The sequence below is a fragment of the Furipterus horrens genome, unplaced genomic scaffold, assembly GCF_987537825.1.
Source record: "Furipterus horrens unplaced genomic scaffold, mFurHor1.1.pri manual_scaffold_1, whole genome shotgun sequence".
Classification (NCBI taxonomy): Eukaryota; Metazoa; Chordata; class Mammalia; order Chiroptera; family Furipteridae; genus Furipterus; species Furipterus horrens.
In genome coordinates, this window is record NW_028327171.1 from 60,381,011 (window position 1) to 60,396,290 (window position 15,280).

Here is a 15,280-nt window from a genome sequence, read left to right on the forward strand (position 1 = left end):
ACAATGTAACAGGAGCAACAGCTCTACCTAAGACAGAGAGGCAAACAAACACAAGAACCTGTTAAGATGAGGAAACACAGAAATATTGCCCAAAAGAGGGAACGGATCAAAGTTCGAGTGGCAGAACTAAGCGACAAGGAGACAGCCAACCTAACAGGTAAGGAGATTGCCAACCTAACAGATGCAGAGTTCAAAACACTGGTGATAAAGATGCTCACAGACTTGACAGACATGCTTAAGTGTGGCAAACGCATAAAAGAATAAGGGAAGGCTATGCTAAATGAAATGAAGGAAAATCCACAAAAAAACCAGTGGTGAAGGGGAGGAAACTGGGGTTCAAATCAATGTTTTGGAACGTAAGAAATAAATAAACAGTCAACCAGTACAGAATGAGGAAACAAGAATTGAAAAAAATGAGGAGAGGCTTAGAAACCTCTGGGACAACTTTAAACATACCAACAACTGAATCATAGGGATGCCAGAAAGAAAAGAGGAAGAGCAAGAAATTGAAAGCTTATGTGAAAAAATAATGAAGGAAATCTTCCCAAATTTGGTGAAGGAAATAGACATACAAGTCCAGGAAGCACAGAGAGTCCCAAACAAACTAGACCCACAGAGGCCCACACCAAGACACATCATAATTAAAATGTCAAAGGTTCAAGATAAAGAGAGAATCTTAAAAGCAGCAAGAGAAAAGCAGAGAGTTACCTACAAAGGGGTCCCTATAAGACTCTCAGCTGATTTCTCAAAAAAAACTTTGCAGGCAAGAAGGGCTGGCAAGAAGTATTCAAGGTGATGAACAGCAAGGGCTTACAACCAAGATTACTCTACGCAGCAAAGTTATCATTTAGAATGGAAGGGCAGATGAAGTGCTTCCCAGACAAGGTAAAGCTAAAGGAGTTCAGCATCACCAAGCCATTATTGTATGAAATGTCAAAGGGACTTACTTAGAAAAAGAAGATAAGAAACTATGAACATTAAGATGACAACAAACTCACAACTATCAACAACTGAATCTAAAAAATAAAAACAAAATTCAACTAAGCAAACCAGAATAGGAACAGAATCATAGGTATGGGGATCATTTGGAGGGTTATCAGTTGGGAGGGGGAAGGGGAAGAAATGGGGAAGTGGTGCAGGAATTAAGAAGCATAATTGGTAGGAACAAAATACATAGGGGAAAGTTAAGAATAATATAGGAAAGGGTGAAGTGAAAGAACTTATATGCATGACCCATGGACATGAACTAAGGGGTGTGGGGTTTCTGGAAGGAACAGGGTACTGGGCAGAGAGGAGCAAAGGGAAAAAATTGGAACTACCCTAAAAACACAATCAATAAAATATACTTAAAATATATATAAAGAGCAAACCAATAATGCAAACAAAAATACTAATAAATCTCAAAAACAATATATTGAATGAAAGAAGCCAGACACAAAGAAATACATGTGCTATGATCTCAATTACATGAAGTTTTAGTAGAGGCAAAATTAATGTATGAAGCTAGAAATCTGAATAGTGGTTGCCTGAGGGAGAAGCAAACTAAAAAGAACTTCCCAGGGTGATAATGATGTTCTATACTTGATGAAGAAGTTTATTACATGGGCATATATATTTGTCAAAACTCATCAAGTTTTTGCACTTAAATCTATAGAATTTATTGCATGTAATTCTCAATTCAAAATGAAAAAAAACAGACTAAAAATAGTTTTAAAAAAACTCATTTATCTCTAGATTATTCAAGGTCTGACATACAAATTAGACAGGGTGAAGTTGAGATTATTTGTTCTGTTTCCACAGGTGTGGAGAGAGATATCCTCTCAGACTTCACACAGCTACCAAGGCGACAATGCCAGAAAAACCATTAATCAAAATATGATAATGCCTATTTGCAATCAGAAGAAAACAAAGAACACCCTGAAGTATAAAAGGAGGTGAAACACCCCCGAAAGGCCTAGTCAGGCACAATGTTGGCACTCTTGGTTCTCGCGGCAGTGGCCCTAACATCTGCTCACCATTCTGGTGAGCACTTTGAAGGGTAAGTAAACAATTTCTTAAATGAGCTAGTCCTTCTTCCTTGCTAACCCCAAAGTATGAATGCAATACCCAATTTAAAATTTTCTTTTCTTCTGCTATTTCACCACTCAGTGAGAAGGTGTTCCGTGTCACTGTTGAAGATGAAAATCATGTCAGCTTGCTGCATGAGTTGGCCAGCGCCAACCAGGTAAATAACAATTCTGTACCATAGGTTTCCTTAACACTTACTTTAAAATCTTAGATTGCACTGTGATTCCATTAAAGGAAGAATGACATGAAATAGTAACTATAGCATTTTTGTAGCAAGAAATAAAAACTTGAAAAATATTTAGTACCACATACCCATTTTTTTTCCTGCTTAAATTAGGTTACCATAAACCAGATAGTATCATAAATAAACCAAGATAACTTTTTTAAGAGTGGACAGAGCTTGACAACTGAATGAGTTGGAACAGTCACAATGGTCATGAAACACCTAATGTACAGTCACTTCCCTTCTAAGGCAAAAAAGAAAAATGATTGACTTTGATATTACTGAAAAACTGGGCTTTTGTCCAACTTGAAATTCATTTCCACATCCCATGTATCATTTGTTCTCTTTGATTTTCTTTCAATCCAAATCAAACAGCTTGAGTTTTCATGACCTTGATTCAGGCCCTCTTAGTGATATGGCATGAGGGGGAGAAAGAAAGTAAAAAGACATGAGTGATTTACATTCTTTCTTTTTACTTTCAAGAAACCAAAATCTCTATGCTACTTTTAAAAATACACTGGTGTGGGATAAAAATTCACATTTTTAATTACGTTTGTAGTGTGGCAGGAAGCTATTGTTGATCCCAAATAGCTCGCTTAGACCAATGCTGTTTCTTCATGAATACATAAACCAAAATAATCTACTAACTTCTAAATGTCTGTCTACTCAGCTATGTTTTCTTTCTATAGACTTTTTTTTACTTTTTAAGGTGTGGAGGGGGTAAAAAGAAGGTATACAGTGTCATAATGTGAAACATTCAGAAGTTTAGAATTAAAAGATAATATAATATAAAGTCATCTATTCCAGTTTTCCATTCAAATCTGGAATTTCCTCCATAGAAACAGCATCGCTGGTTGCTAATGCTAATAAAACCTGTTTGAGTACTTCTAGGGATAGTAACAACACTACTTTTCAGAGTATCCCAGGTGCCTTAAAAATCATTTAATTGTTATATGAAGCTGAAAGCTTCCTTCCCTAACTTTAACGCATTGGACCTAGCTGACCAGATATTGTCTTATCTCTAACATTTATCTTTTCTAGGCCTTCCATCATTTCTCTTAGCACTGGTTTATAGACACTTGATCATTCTAGTCACCTCTGGATCTTGCTCAAGATTTTCTGTCTATATTTCTTTTTTCAAATGTAGCTATTAGAATTGACAATGGACCTCCAGGTATGCTCTGATTGATGCATACCACAAGACCATTGCCTACCTTAACTAAGGGGGCTCAAGATTCTTTTTAATATCTTGAATAGTTATTGAATACTCTTAGCTCACAGTAAACCTATGGTAAGTCAAAATTGTTAGATAATTATTTTCACACATTAACCAACCTCAAGTAAGATATTCTTCCATATGTAATTGCCCACCTAATTTTTTTAACCCAAATGCAAGATTTTAGATTTACCCTGCTAAAGTTTATCTTGATAACTTCAGCATGTTGAGATCATTTTTAAAATGAATTCGGTCATCCAAAGTAATACTTCTTCCCCTGAACTTTGCATCACCAGCAAGTTTGATAAGTGTGCCTTCTTGACTTATATCTTTGCCACTTATAAATAAAAACATTAAGTAAGTAAAGGGTCAGCACAGAATTAGAGGACTCCTTCACTGTTTATTCACTTAATACATATTTATCTTGACTCTCCAATGTGTCAGACATAGTGGTAAGCACTGAAAGTGATTCATTAACCAATTTTTCTTGAATAATTTTGCTCAATTACCCATGTTTCTTGCTGTTACCTATAAATAATATATTGCTTTTCAACTTGTAAAGAAGAATATAAATGAAGACACTTGGTCAAATGCTTTGCTGAAATCCAGATTCAGCATTCAGTCTAATAGTCTCTTCCAATAATACAGTGAAGTTAATCGGGCCTGACTTATTCATTCTTTAAACTGTGCTGGCTCTCAGAAATCACAGCTTCCATTTCTGAGCATCCACAATCCATCTGCTTCCAGTTTACTCTGCAGCTTTGCCAGAATCCAAGCCAGGCCTCAGGAGCTCCTGCTTCTGGGATTCACCTGTTTTTCTCTTTATGAAATCTAAGGCTTGCCTGTTCCACTCCTCTGTGATCCCCTCAAGTTCTAATTCATCCCAGATTGCTGATAAAATTCTGCAATCATGCCTGCAGTACTTTTTTAGTAATTCAATATTTAGCTTTTTATGGTGGTTGAGAGAAGAGAATCAGGACTCGGATTGCTTGGGTTCAACTCCTGGCTGTAGCTCTTGCTAGCTGGATCTTGGATGCCTCTCTGGATCTCAACTTTTTAGTTAATCAAACGAGGAGAAAAATAGTATTGAATTTATAGGATTATTGTGAGATTTAAAAAAATTAATGTAAGTAAAGCACTTACAAAGAATGTATATAATAAGAACTATGTAAATGTTTGTTACATCTGAGATTTGGAAGGCAATATATATCCCCTCTCTCCTCATCTACTGTGGGCCTCAAAGTTTTCTTTCCAAAGAAGGTTATTTCTGCTAAAATTGTAACGTGTGAAAAATTCTTTACTTATGTTAATATCATCTCTCAGAAGAAGAAGAAACAAGAAATAGCATTAAATCCTTGGGGGGAAAAGAAGCAAAACAGAAGTTAAATAGGTCTGCTTTGTCTCTTCCAGCTACAAACACCATGCTTTAGCTCCAAGCAGTGGAGCTGCATGTTTCTTTTTCACTCATTTTATTTCCAACGTGATTGAAACAGAATTTTTTTTCTCCTTAGCAATCTCACAAGTACAGCATATTCTAGACTGTAGCCTTACTGATAAGATCATTACAAGGGCAACTAGGCTTTGTATTCATCCTTGGCCATGCGTCCTTCCTCCCTGCTTTTGAACATGTCGTTTTAAAAGTTAAGTGTGTTGGAGAGATCTGTGACTACACTCGGCTCTAGCTGCCTCCCCCTTTTCATCTGTAATTGTACAGTAAGGATTTTATTTTATCTCCTTGCAATCAGGATTGCACTTCTTCCTTTATTGGTGGCATTTACCATAAAACCTACTTCTTTTCTCTGTACTTTTTAAAACTCTGTTTCTCTAAGTTACATGTTTATCTATGCCTAGAGTAGCCTGGTTAAAGTCTTCCAATGTTCTTATTATTCCCGCTATACTAGTAAGTTCCTCCATGGATCAGGAGGAATCGAGCCTAGAAGAAAAGTCACTTCCACTTCCAATAAGAAAGAAAATTTCGTCAAGATAAATGAAACATCAGTAAGATGCTAAACTTCTAGTCAAATGCAATGTGAAGAAACAAACTTGTGTAAATTTGTGAAGAGCCAAAGATTCCCAACACCAATATTCTTTTATACTATGCCCTTCTTATTTCCAAAAGAATTTAAGTTAAGATAAAATCTTAATCTTTATCTTGCTATTGCACTAGTTTTGTGATATGTTTTAGAAAGGACTCTTTAGTTATAAGCCAGCTGGCTGATTAAGTTGACATTTCCACAGTGCTGTCACTTAAAGATATTATTTTATCTTCCAACAAATGTTCTTTATGGTTCCTTATCACTCAGTTTCATGGATTATAATTTTATAACCTCAGTTGTATAACTTATTAACATATAATTCAATTCTCCACATCTCATGTCATATATTTTATGCCCTTTCATTCTCAAGGTCTTGGTAATTACTGAAATTTATATTTATCTCCTTGTGCTAATAATTTGAGTTTATTATTTTAATCTATACTTGATGCATTGGTAAACATCATGTGGCTACAGTGTTACTCTGATTTTTGGCTCCATTTCTCCTAGGAAGCACTAGGCTTTAACTTTAGCGTAATAAGTCTGCACTGTACTTGCAGGACTCCATAGCACTGGGTGTTGGTATGTTTGCTGAACAATTTCTCCATGTCAAGCTGAAATTTTTAAGAGACCTCAAGTTAGGTCTGCCAGTCTTCTCTCTAATATATCTAAGATATTTCTTCAGCTCATTAAAAAAATTATTCTTACTGCAGAATCATATATATATATCCCCCAGCCACTTCCCTGCAATATTTAGTAGAACTAAGATGGATGAGCAAGAGGTTAGGAGATCAGGAAAGGCAACTTTCAACGTACTAACAAAAATTAAACTCTCTGTAATATAATTAGACTGTTCTGAAGTGGTACTAGACTAAATCAAAATCATATTGGAACCATCACCAAGGATATTATGCAAGCATTTTTCCACTCTGAGTCAGTGGTTCTCAACCTTCCTAATGCCACGACCCTTTAATACAGTTCCTCATGTTGTGGTGACCCCCAACCATAAAATTATTTTAGTTGCTACTTCATAACTGTAATTTTGCTACTGTTATAAATCATAATGTAAATATCTGATATGCAGGATGTATTTTCATTGTTACAGATTGAACATAATTAAAGCATAGTGATTAATCACAAAAACAATATGTAATTATATATGTGTTTTCCGATGGTCTTAGGCGACCCCTGTGAAAGAGTCATTCGACCCCCAAAGGGGTCACAACCCACAGGTCGAGAACCACTGCTCTGAGTGAAAAGCTACATTTTAATATATGTTCTTCCAAAGCAGACCTTTAGACAAAGATTTGTGGGCAAAGATTTCATTGTGGAAATGTAGGAGCACTGTTAGAGAAGTGGAGAGTGATACAGAAAGGTCAACGAAGGGGGGCCCTATGAAGTCACTTACCACAGAGAATGACTAGAGCTTAATTCTACAGACAAACTCTAGGAAAGGGTGCAAATCACATGCTTCAGAATTATCCCACCTGAGAACTGAGAGAATTGGAATACTTAGACATCCACTTCCAGGGTCATGGTTGAGCACTTCTCTGAAAAGAGTTACTTCTTGCCACCTCCTGCGTACCTCAAACTGTTAGCCTAGCTTTTTCAAATTCTCAGGGAAAGAGCTTTCAAGCATGAAAAAACAGATCTCGGCCTTGGGGAGTCCCTTGAGCACACTTATAGGTCCTAGCATTATGTATAGGTGGGGCACAGCCAACTTGATACAAATACTTGGAGGACTTTCTGTGCTTTACCAATTCTAAACTTCTGTGTCTGTAAAGATACAACTCCCTCTCCCATTTCACCTTAGAATGACAAGTGTTTATTAGAAACACAAATTAGGAGTTAATTTTTAAAAACATTCTTTCTAATATAATGTTCTTGTCTTCATTGTGCTTCTCTTTACAATGTTAGCTAACTAGATTTTATTACCAGTCCATTGTTTCCTCTGTTTTTATTACAACATGCCTTTATACTTCCTCTATTACATTTTTTAATTTTTTGACTTCCTTTTTATTGCTAACACTATTACAAATATCCATTTCTCCACCCCCTTTGCCCACCTCCACCCAGATCCCATCCCCTTTCTATCTGGCCATTGCCACCTTTGTGTCTGTGTCTATAGGTCATGCATATATGTTTTTTGGTTAATCCCTTCACCTTCTTTCATCCGGTTACCCCCCATCCCCACCCCTCTGATAGCTATCAGTCTGCTCCATGTATCTATGCCTCTGTTTCTATTTTGTTCATCAATTTATTTTGTTCATTAGGTTCCACATATAAGGGAGATCATATGGCAACTGTTTTTCTCTAATTGGCTTACTTCACTTAGCATGATGCTCTCTAGGTCCATCCATGCTGTTGCAAAAGGTAGGATTTCCTTTGTCTTTATGGTTGCCTAGTATTCCATTGTGTAAATATACTATAGCTATTTTGTTCACTCATCTACTGATGAGTATTAGGGCTCTTTCCAGATCTTGGCTATTGTAAATAATGTTGCAAGGAACATAGGGGTACATATATTCTTTTGAATTGGTATTTCTGGATTCTTAGGATATATTCCCAGCAGTGGGATTGCTGGGTCAAAAGACAATTTCTTTTTTCATTTTTTGAGAAAACCCCATCCTGTTTTCCACAGTGGCTGCACCAATCTGCATTCCCACCACCAACACACTAAAGTTCCTTTCTCTCCGCATCCTCACCAGCATTTGTTGTTTGCTGTTGTATTAATGATGCCCATTCTGACAGGTGTGAGGTGATATCTCATTGTGATCTCTGATGTTTAGTAATATTGAGCATTTTTTCATATGTCTGTTGGTCATCTGTATGTTCTCTTTGAAGTGTCTGTTCAGGCCTTTGCCCATTTTTAATTGGACTGTTTGTCTTCCTGATGTTGAGTTATATAATTTCCTTATAAATTTTGGAAGATAATCCCTTATCATATGTCTCATTGGTATATATCTTCTCCCATAGAGTAAGTTTCCTTTTCATTTTGTTGATGACTTCTTTTGCTGTGCAGAAGTTTTTTAGTTTGATATAGTCCCATTTGTTTATTTTCTCCTTTATTTCCCTTGCCCTAGGAAACATATGGGCAAAAAACATTGCTATGAGAGATATCTAACATTTTACTATTTATGTTTCCTTCTAGGATTTTTAAGGTTTTAGAACTTATATTCAAGTCTTTTATTCATTTTGAGTTTATTCTTATGTATACATAAGTTGGTGATCTAGTTTCTTTCTTTATTTTTTTTTTTTTTGCATGTTCCTGTCCAATTTTTCCAACATCATTTCTTGAAGAGACTCGCTTTATTCTGTTGTGAGCTCTTGCCTTCTTTGTCAAATATTAATTGATCATATAGGTGTGGATTGATTTCTGTGCCTTCAGTTTCATTCCATTGATCTATATGTCTGTTCTTATGCCAGTGCCAGACTGTTCTGATTACAATGGACTTGTAGTATAGTTTGATAGCAAGTATTGTGAAACCTCCAACTTTGTTCTTTCTCAAGATTTCTGAGGCTATTTGGGATTTTTTTGGTTCCACATAAATTTTTGTAATATTTCTTCTAGATCTGTGAAATATGCCATTGTTATTTTAATAGGAATTGTGTTGAATACATAGGTTGCTTCGGGTAATATGGACATTTTAATAATGTTAATTCTTCCAACCTGTGAACATAGTACATGCTTCTACTTATTTGTATTTAACTCAGTTTCTTTCTTCAGTGTCCTATAGTTTTCTGAGGTCTTTAAGATCCTTGGTTAAATTTCTTCCTAGGTACCTTACTTTTTGTTGTTGTTGCAATAGTAAATGGAATTATTTTCTTAGTTTCTTTTCTTATAATTTATTATTAATGTATAAAGTGCTACCAACTTATAAATATTAATTTTGTGTCCTGTATAATGCTGAATTCATTTATTAGACCTAGTGTATTTTTTATGGAATCTTTAGGACTTTCTATGTACAATATAATGTTATCTGTGAATGACAGTTTTACTTCCTCCTTTCTAATTTGGATGCCTTTTATGTCTTCTTCTTATTGATTGCTGTGACTAGGACTTCCAGTACTATATCAAATAAGAGTGTTAAAAGCAAACATCCCTGTCTTGTTCCTGATCTTAAGGGAAATGCTTTTATGTTTGTTACCATTGAGTATGATGTTGGTTGTGGGTTTGTCATATATGGCCATTATTATATTGTTGTATGTTTCCTCTATTCCCACTTGCTGAGAGTTTTTATCATATTTGGGTGCTGCATTTTGTCAAGGGTTTTTTCTGCTTCTATTGATATGATCATGTGGTTGTTATCCTTCATTTTGTTTATGTACTGCATCATGTTTATTGATTTCCAAATACTGCACCAACCTTACATTCCCAGAACAAATCCCAGTGATCATGGTATATGATCTTTTTAATGTACTGCTGGATCCGATTTGCTAAAATTTTCTTGAGGATTTCACCATCTATTGTTCACAAAGGATATTGGCCTATAATATTCTTTCTTTGTAGTGTTTTTATTTAGTTTTGGAATTAGGGTAATACTGGACATGAAAAATGAGCTTCATAGTTTTCTTTTCATTTGAATTTTTGGGAATACAGTAATCCCTCGCTATATCGCAGTTCACTTATCATGGCCTCACTGTATTGTGGGATTTTTAAAAATATTATATTTAATTATTTATCATGGATTTTTTGCCATATTGTGGGATTTTGCAGTACTTTATATGTATGTTGTTAAAGTTACATAGATTTAAGAGTGTAGAATAAATGTAAGATTCCTACTTCGCGCAAGGTGGGGGGGAGTCTGGAACATAATACCTGTGATAAGTGAGGGAACACTGTAGTTTGAGGAGGATAGGTGTTAGTTCTACTTCAAATGTTCCTTTAAGTGTAAAGTTAGGTTGTTTATTTGAGAATTTCCTTGTTCCATGAGGTAGGCCTGTAATGCTATGAATTTCTCTCTTAGGACTGCTTTTGCTGTGTTCCATAAATTTGGGGTTGTTGTGTTCTCATTTTCATTTCTTTCAAAGAACTTTTAATCTTTTCTTTGATCTCATTGTTAATGGAGTCATTGTTTATTAACATGTTTTTTAGGCTCCATGACTTCGTGTATTTTTCAGGGTTTTTTTGTTTGCTTGTTTGTTTTGGGATGGGGGAATTGATTTCTAGTTTTATATCATTATGGTCAGAGAAAATGTTAAATTTATTGAGACTTACCTTGTGTCCTATCATGTGGTCTATCCTAGAAAATATTTCATGTGCACTTGAAAAGAATGTATATTCTGCTGCTTTGGGGAGAAATGCTCAGAAGATAATAGTTAAATCCATGATTATGTATGTCATTTAAGGCCAATGTTTCCTTGTTGATTTTTTTGTCTAGAAAATCTATCCATGAGTGTCAAAGGGTGTTAAAATTCCCTATTATGACTGTAATACTATAAATATCTCCCTTTATGTCCATCAATATTTGCTTTACATATTGGGAACTCTTATGTTGGGTGCACAAATGTTTACCACAGTTATATCCTCTTGTAGGATTGCTCATTTTATGATTATGTAGTGTATATCTTTATCTCTTACTGTAGCCTTTGTTTTCAAGTCTATTTTGTCAGATATAAGTATTGCTACCTGAATTTTTTTATTTTCATTTGCATGAAATATCCTTTCCATCCTTTTACTTTCAGTCTATATATATCTTCATTCTGTGGTGGGTGTCTTGTAGACAGCATATATATGGTTCTTGTTTTCTGATCCTATGTTGTTGGTTGGAGTATTTAAGCTATTGACATTTAAAGTGATTATTAAAAGGGTAAAGCCAGAGAACTTGTATGTATGACCAATGGGCATGGACTGGGGGGAGTTAGATGAGATTGCTGGGGAGGGGTGGTGCTGGGCAGAGGAGATCAAAGGGGGAAAAAATGGAACAATTGTAACAATATAATCAATAAAGTATACTTTAAAAAATAAAATAAAATAATTTAAAAATTCCCCATAAAATAAGTAAATAAATAAAGTGATTATTAATAGGTATGTGTTTATTCCCATTTTATTCTTTGAACTCTGTTCTTCTGTTTATTTTTTTCTCTTTCTTCTACTTCTTAAATCAGGCCCTTTAATATTTCTTGAAATACTGGTTTGGTGGGGGCAAAAAAACTTCCTTTAGCTTTTTCTTGTCTTAGAAGCTCTTTATTTCTCTTTCAGTTTTAAATGACAGCCTTGCTGGATAAAGTGGGTAAATTAGTCTTGGTTTTACACCCTTGCTTTTCTTCATCTGTTGAATATTTCATGCCACTCCCTTCTGACCTGAAATGTTTCTGTTGAGAAATAAGCTGATGGTCTTATGGGAGATTCCTTATAGATAATTAACTGCTTTTCTCTTACTGCTTTGAAGAGTCTCTCATTGTCTTTAACCTTTGCCATTTTAATTATGATGTGTCTTGGTGTGGGACTCTTTGGGTTTGTCTTGTTTGGGAATCTCTGTGCTTCATGGACTTGTGTCTCTTTTTCCTTCACTAGGTAAGGCAAGTTTTCTGCCATTATTTTGTCATTTAGGTTTATAATTCCTTGCTCGCTCTCTTCTCTTTCTTGTACCCTTGTGATGTGGATGTTGTTACAATTCATGTTGTCCTGAAAGTCTCTTAAACTATTCTAATTTTTTCTTAAGTCTGTGTTTTTTATTTTGTTTCTCTGATTTGGGTATTGTTTTATTTTTCCCTTGCCTTCCAAATCGCTGATTTGATCCGTTGCTTCATCCAACCAACAGTTTCATCCTTCTAGTTTATTCTTGATGTCAGATATAGTATTCTTATTTCTGACTGGTTCTTTTTCATGGTTTGTTTCTATGTCCTTTTTTATGCTGCTGTAGTCCTCACTACATTCCTTGAGCATCTTTATAACTGTTAGTTTGAACTCTATATCTGATAAATTGCTTGCCTCTATTTCATTTAGCTCTTTTTTCTGAAAATTCATCTTGTTCTTTCATTGGGGTCTGTTTCTTTGTCTCCTCATTTTGGCTGCCTCCTTGTGTTTGTTTCTATGTATTAGATAGATCTGTTATGAGTTCCAGGCTTCATGGTGTGACCTTATGTAGTAGGTGTCCTGTGATATCAAGTGGTGTAGTCTCCTTGATCTCCTGAATTGAGTGCTCTAGGATTATCCTTTGTGTTGGTTATGTGGGCCCTCATGTTGTAATTGAGTCTTAATTGCAACTGGCCCTTTTGGGCATGAGATCAACCTTCAGGCTGGCTGACTGTGCGGCTCAACTTCAACCATAGCCTGTAAGCTGTTGTGCAGATGCGGTCTCAATGTGGCTTCTACCTTAAATCCTAAACACCTCAGCAGCTAGTCTTAATTGATTATTCAAGGTGAGTGTTCTTTAATTTAGTTGTGTTTCCAGGTTGATCCTGGGAGGAAATGAGTATAAGATATATCTACTCTGCTGCTATCTTGAAACACTCTTCCTCCATTACTTTTAATATCTCATCTTCATCTCTCATCTTTGATTCACTAGGTTACATCAACTCACAAATATTCTCTCCTTTCAACACCTAAGTATCAACCACACTCACACTTTTTCTTCTGGAATCTCTCCTTATGTAATCCTCAGTCCCTGCCTTCCATTGCACTGACATTCCCTATAACTCTGACTCATGATTCAGCACCCATTAGACATCTACATCCATTTTAAGAATACCAGGACATGATATAGGCTATTGGGTTCTCCATAGGTTTATCTAAAATTGAGTCACTAATATTTTTTCTCACCAGTTTCTGTTCAACAACCTCTAAATCTGCCTAAACTCCCTTCCAAGTTTCCAAGCAATGGTCCTAAATACAGTAGTCCCTTGCTATATAGCAGTTCACTTATCACAGCCTCACTTTATCATGGGATTTTTTTAGAATATTATATTTAATTATTTATCGAGAATTTTTTCACTACATCATGGGATTTTGCGGTACTGTATATGTATGTTGTTAATGTTATGTAGGTCTAAGAGTGTAGAATAAATGTAAGGTTCTTACTTCGCAGGGGGTCTGGAACATAGTACCTGCAATAAGTGAGGGAATACTGTATCTCCACCTGTCACATATCCACCCTGAGAATAACTTGTAAACATCTACACAGGGACTGTGCAAGACACAGAGGTAGAGAAAGACCCACTGTCAGGCTCACCTAAGGTTTCTAGACCTTTACTCAGCTCAAGGAAGAAACAGGAAAATAGTACCTACAGGAGACAGCGTGTCCTTAGTTATTATTTTTTCATGGAAAAGGGAGATTTGAAACCATACATGCACAAAGAAAGTCATAGAATTGTCAAATACATCACCTTGTTATTTTTATGTATAATTTTCTCTAAAATATCCTTGTGAGGACAGAAGCCATGTTTGATTTTCTCACTATTATATTTCTAGTCTCAAGCATAGAGCCTAGCACCTGGTAGGTCCTCAATAATAGATGATGAATCATAGAACAAATAAAAATGTCAGTATATTACCAGATCCTCAATAGTAGTTTGTTTCTGGCCATGGAACCTAAATGGCCACTATGGAGAGATACATTTTTCTGCCCTTATGTATTCTCCAAAGGTAAGAAATGCTCCTGGGTCCACACATTACTATGATATGTACAGCACTGAGTTCCTCATAAAATAAGTCCATTAAAAATCAGAAAGGAAAGTTTGATTTCTCTCTATTAAATTTTGTGTCTCTAGTTAATTCCTCATCACTCATTCTGCACATTTATTCATTACCACAAACATTGTTATCCCAATATGTGACTGCTTTCAAAAATCAATAAATAGAAAAAAGTAGCTATAAAATACTGCAACTAACTAGCATTCTGGGAAATAATTATATGTTTTTCATGCTTGTTGATAATCAATTAGAGCTATAAATATATGTGTAAACGTTTTTATTGACATCTAACTTTTTGGTCCCAATTCTTATTCACTCAAAGGATATATCTCTAAGAGATTTCATAAATAATTTGAATTTGAAAATGACTCAATGGTGTAGAGCAATAGTGTCTTGTCAATGATGAGTCACCTATTAGATTATAGATGTCTAACACAATATATCTTATACCTTACTCAGATTGACTTCTGGAAACCAGATTCTGTCACACAAGTCAAACCTCAGAGTACAGTTGACTTCCGTGTTAAAGCAGAAGATATTTCCACTGTGGAAGACTTTCTGGAGCAGAATGAACTATACTATGAGTAAGTTTATGTATTATAGGTATTAAAATTCTCTCCCATGTATGCTCTCATCCAAGCCTCCGAATAACTGTGGGAAGGTAAAAATAAGACCGAGACTGTGGCTTCTCCAGGGCCCCACAGGTAAGTCATGGCAGAGCTGGACCTAGAATTCAAATCTTAAGATGTTGGGAATGGTATATTTTATATTTAGTTATTGCTCTCATAAAAATGGTTTTGATTCTTGAACCTCAAATCTTCAGTCAGATACCTGACCTCCAAATGGTTTATAAGCAATATAGTAGACTATAGGCCAAACCATCTGGCATCCCATTATCAGGAGGATAGAGTTTTAGTCCCGAACCACTGTTATATGAAATGTTAAAGGGACTTGTTTAGGAGAAAGAGGATCAAAACTATGAACATTAAAATGAAACTGTATCACAACAACCAGCAACAGAAGCTAGGGAATTGAAACAAAGGCAGACTAAGTAGGCAATGAGAATGGGAAAAGAACTATAGGTATGGGAAATATTTGGGGGGAAG

The 15,280-nt window shown here is 35.4% G+C and overlaps 1 protein-coding gene across 1 annotated transcript in view; it reads left to right on the forward strand.

Annotated features, from left to right (window-relative positions):
* Nucleotides 1–1,940: 1,940 nt before the first annotated feature.
* Nucleotides 1,941–15,280, forward strand: part of CPB1 (carboxypeptidase B1) — a 37,501-nt gene continuing 24,161 nt past the window's right edge. Inside the window, exons 1-3 of the mRNA XM_090275673.1 lie at nucleotides 1,941–2,038; nucleotides 2,149–2,224; nucleotides 14,634–14,758. Of these exons, the coding sequence (XP_090131799.1) occupies nucleotides 1,968–2,038; nucleotides 2,149–2,224; nucleotides 14,634–14,758 (272 nt within the window). The 5' untranslated portion in view covers nucleotides 1,941–1,967. The remainder of the gene's footprint in view (nucleotides 2,039–2,148; nucleotides 2,225–14,633; nucleotides 14,759–15,280) is intronic.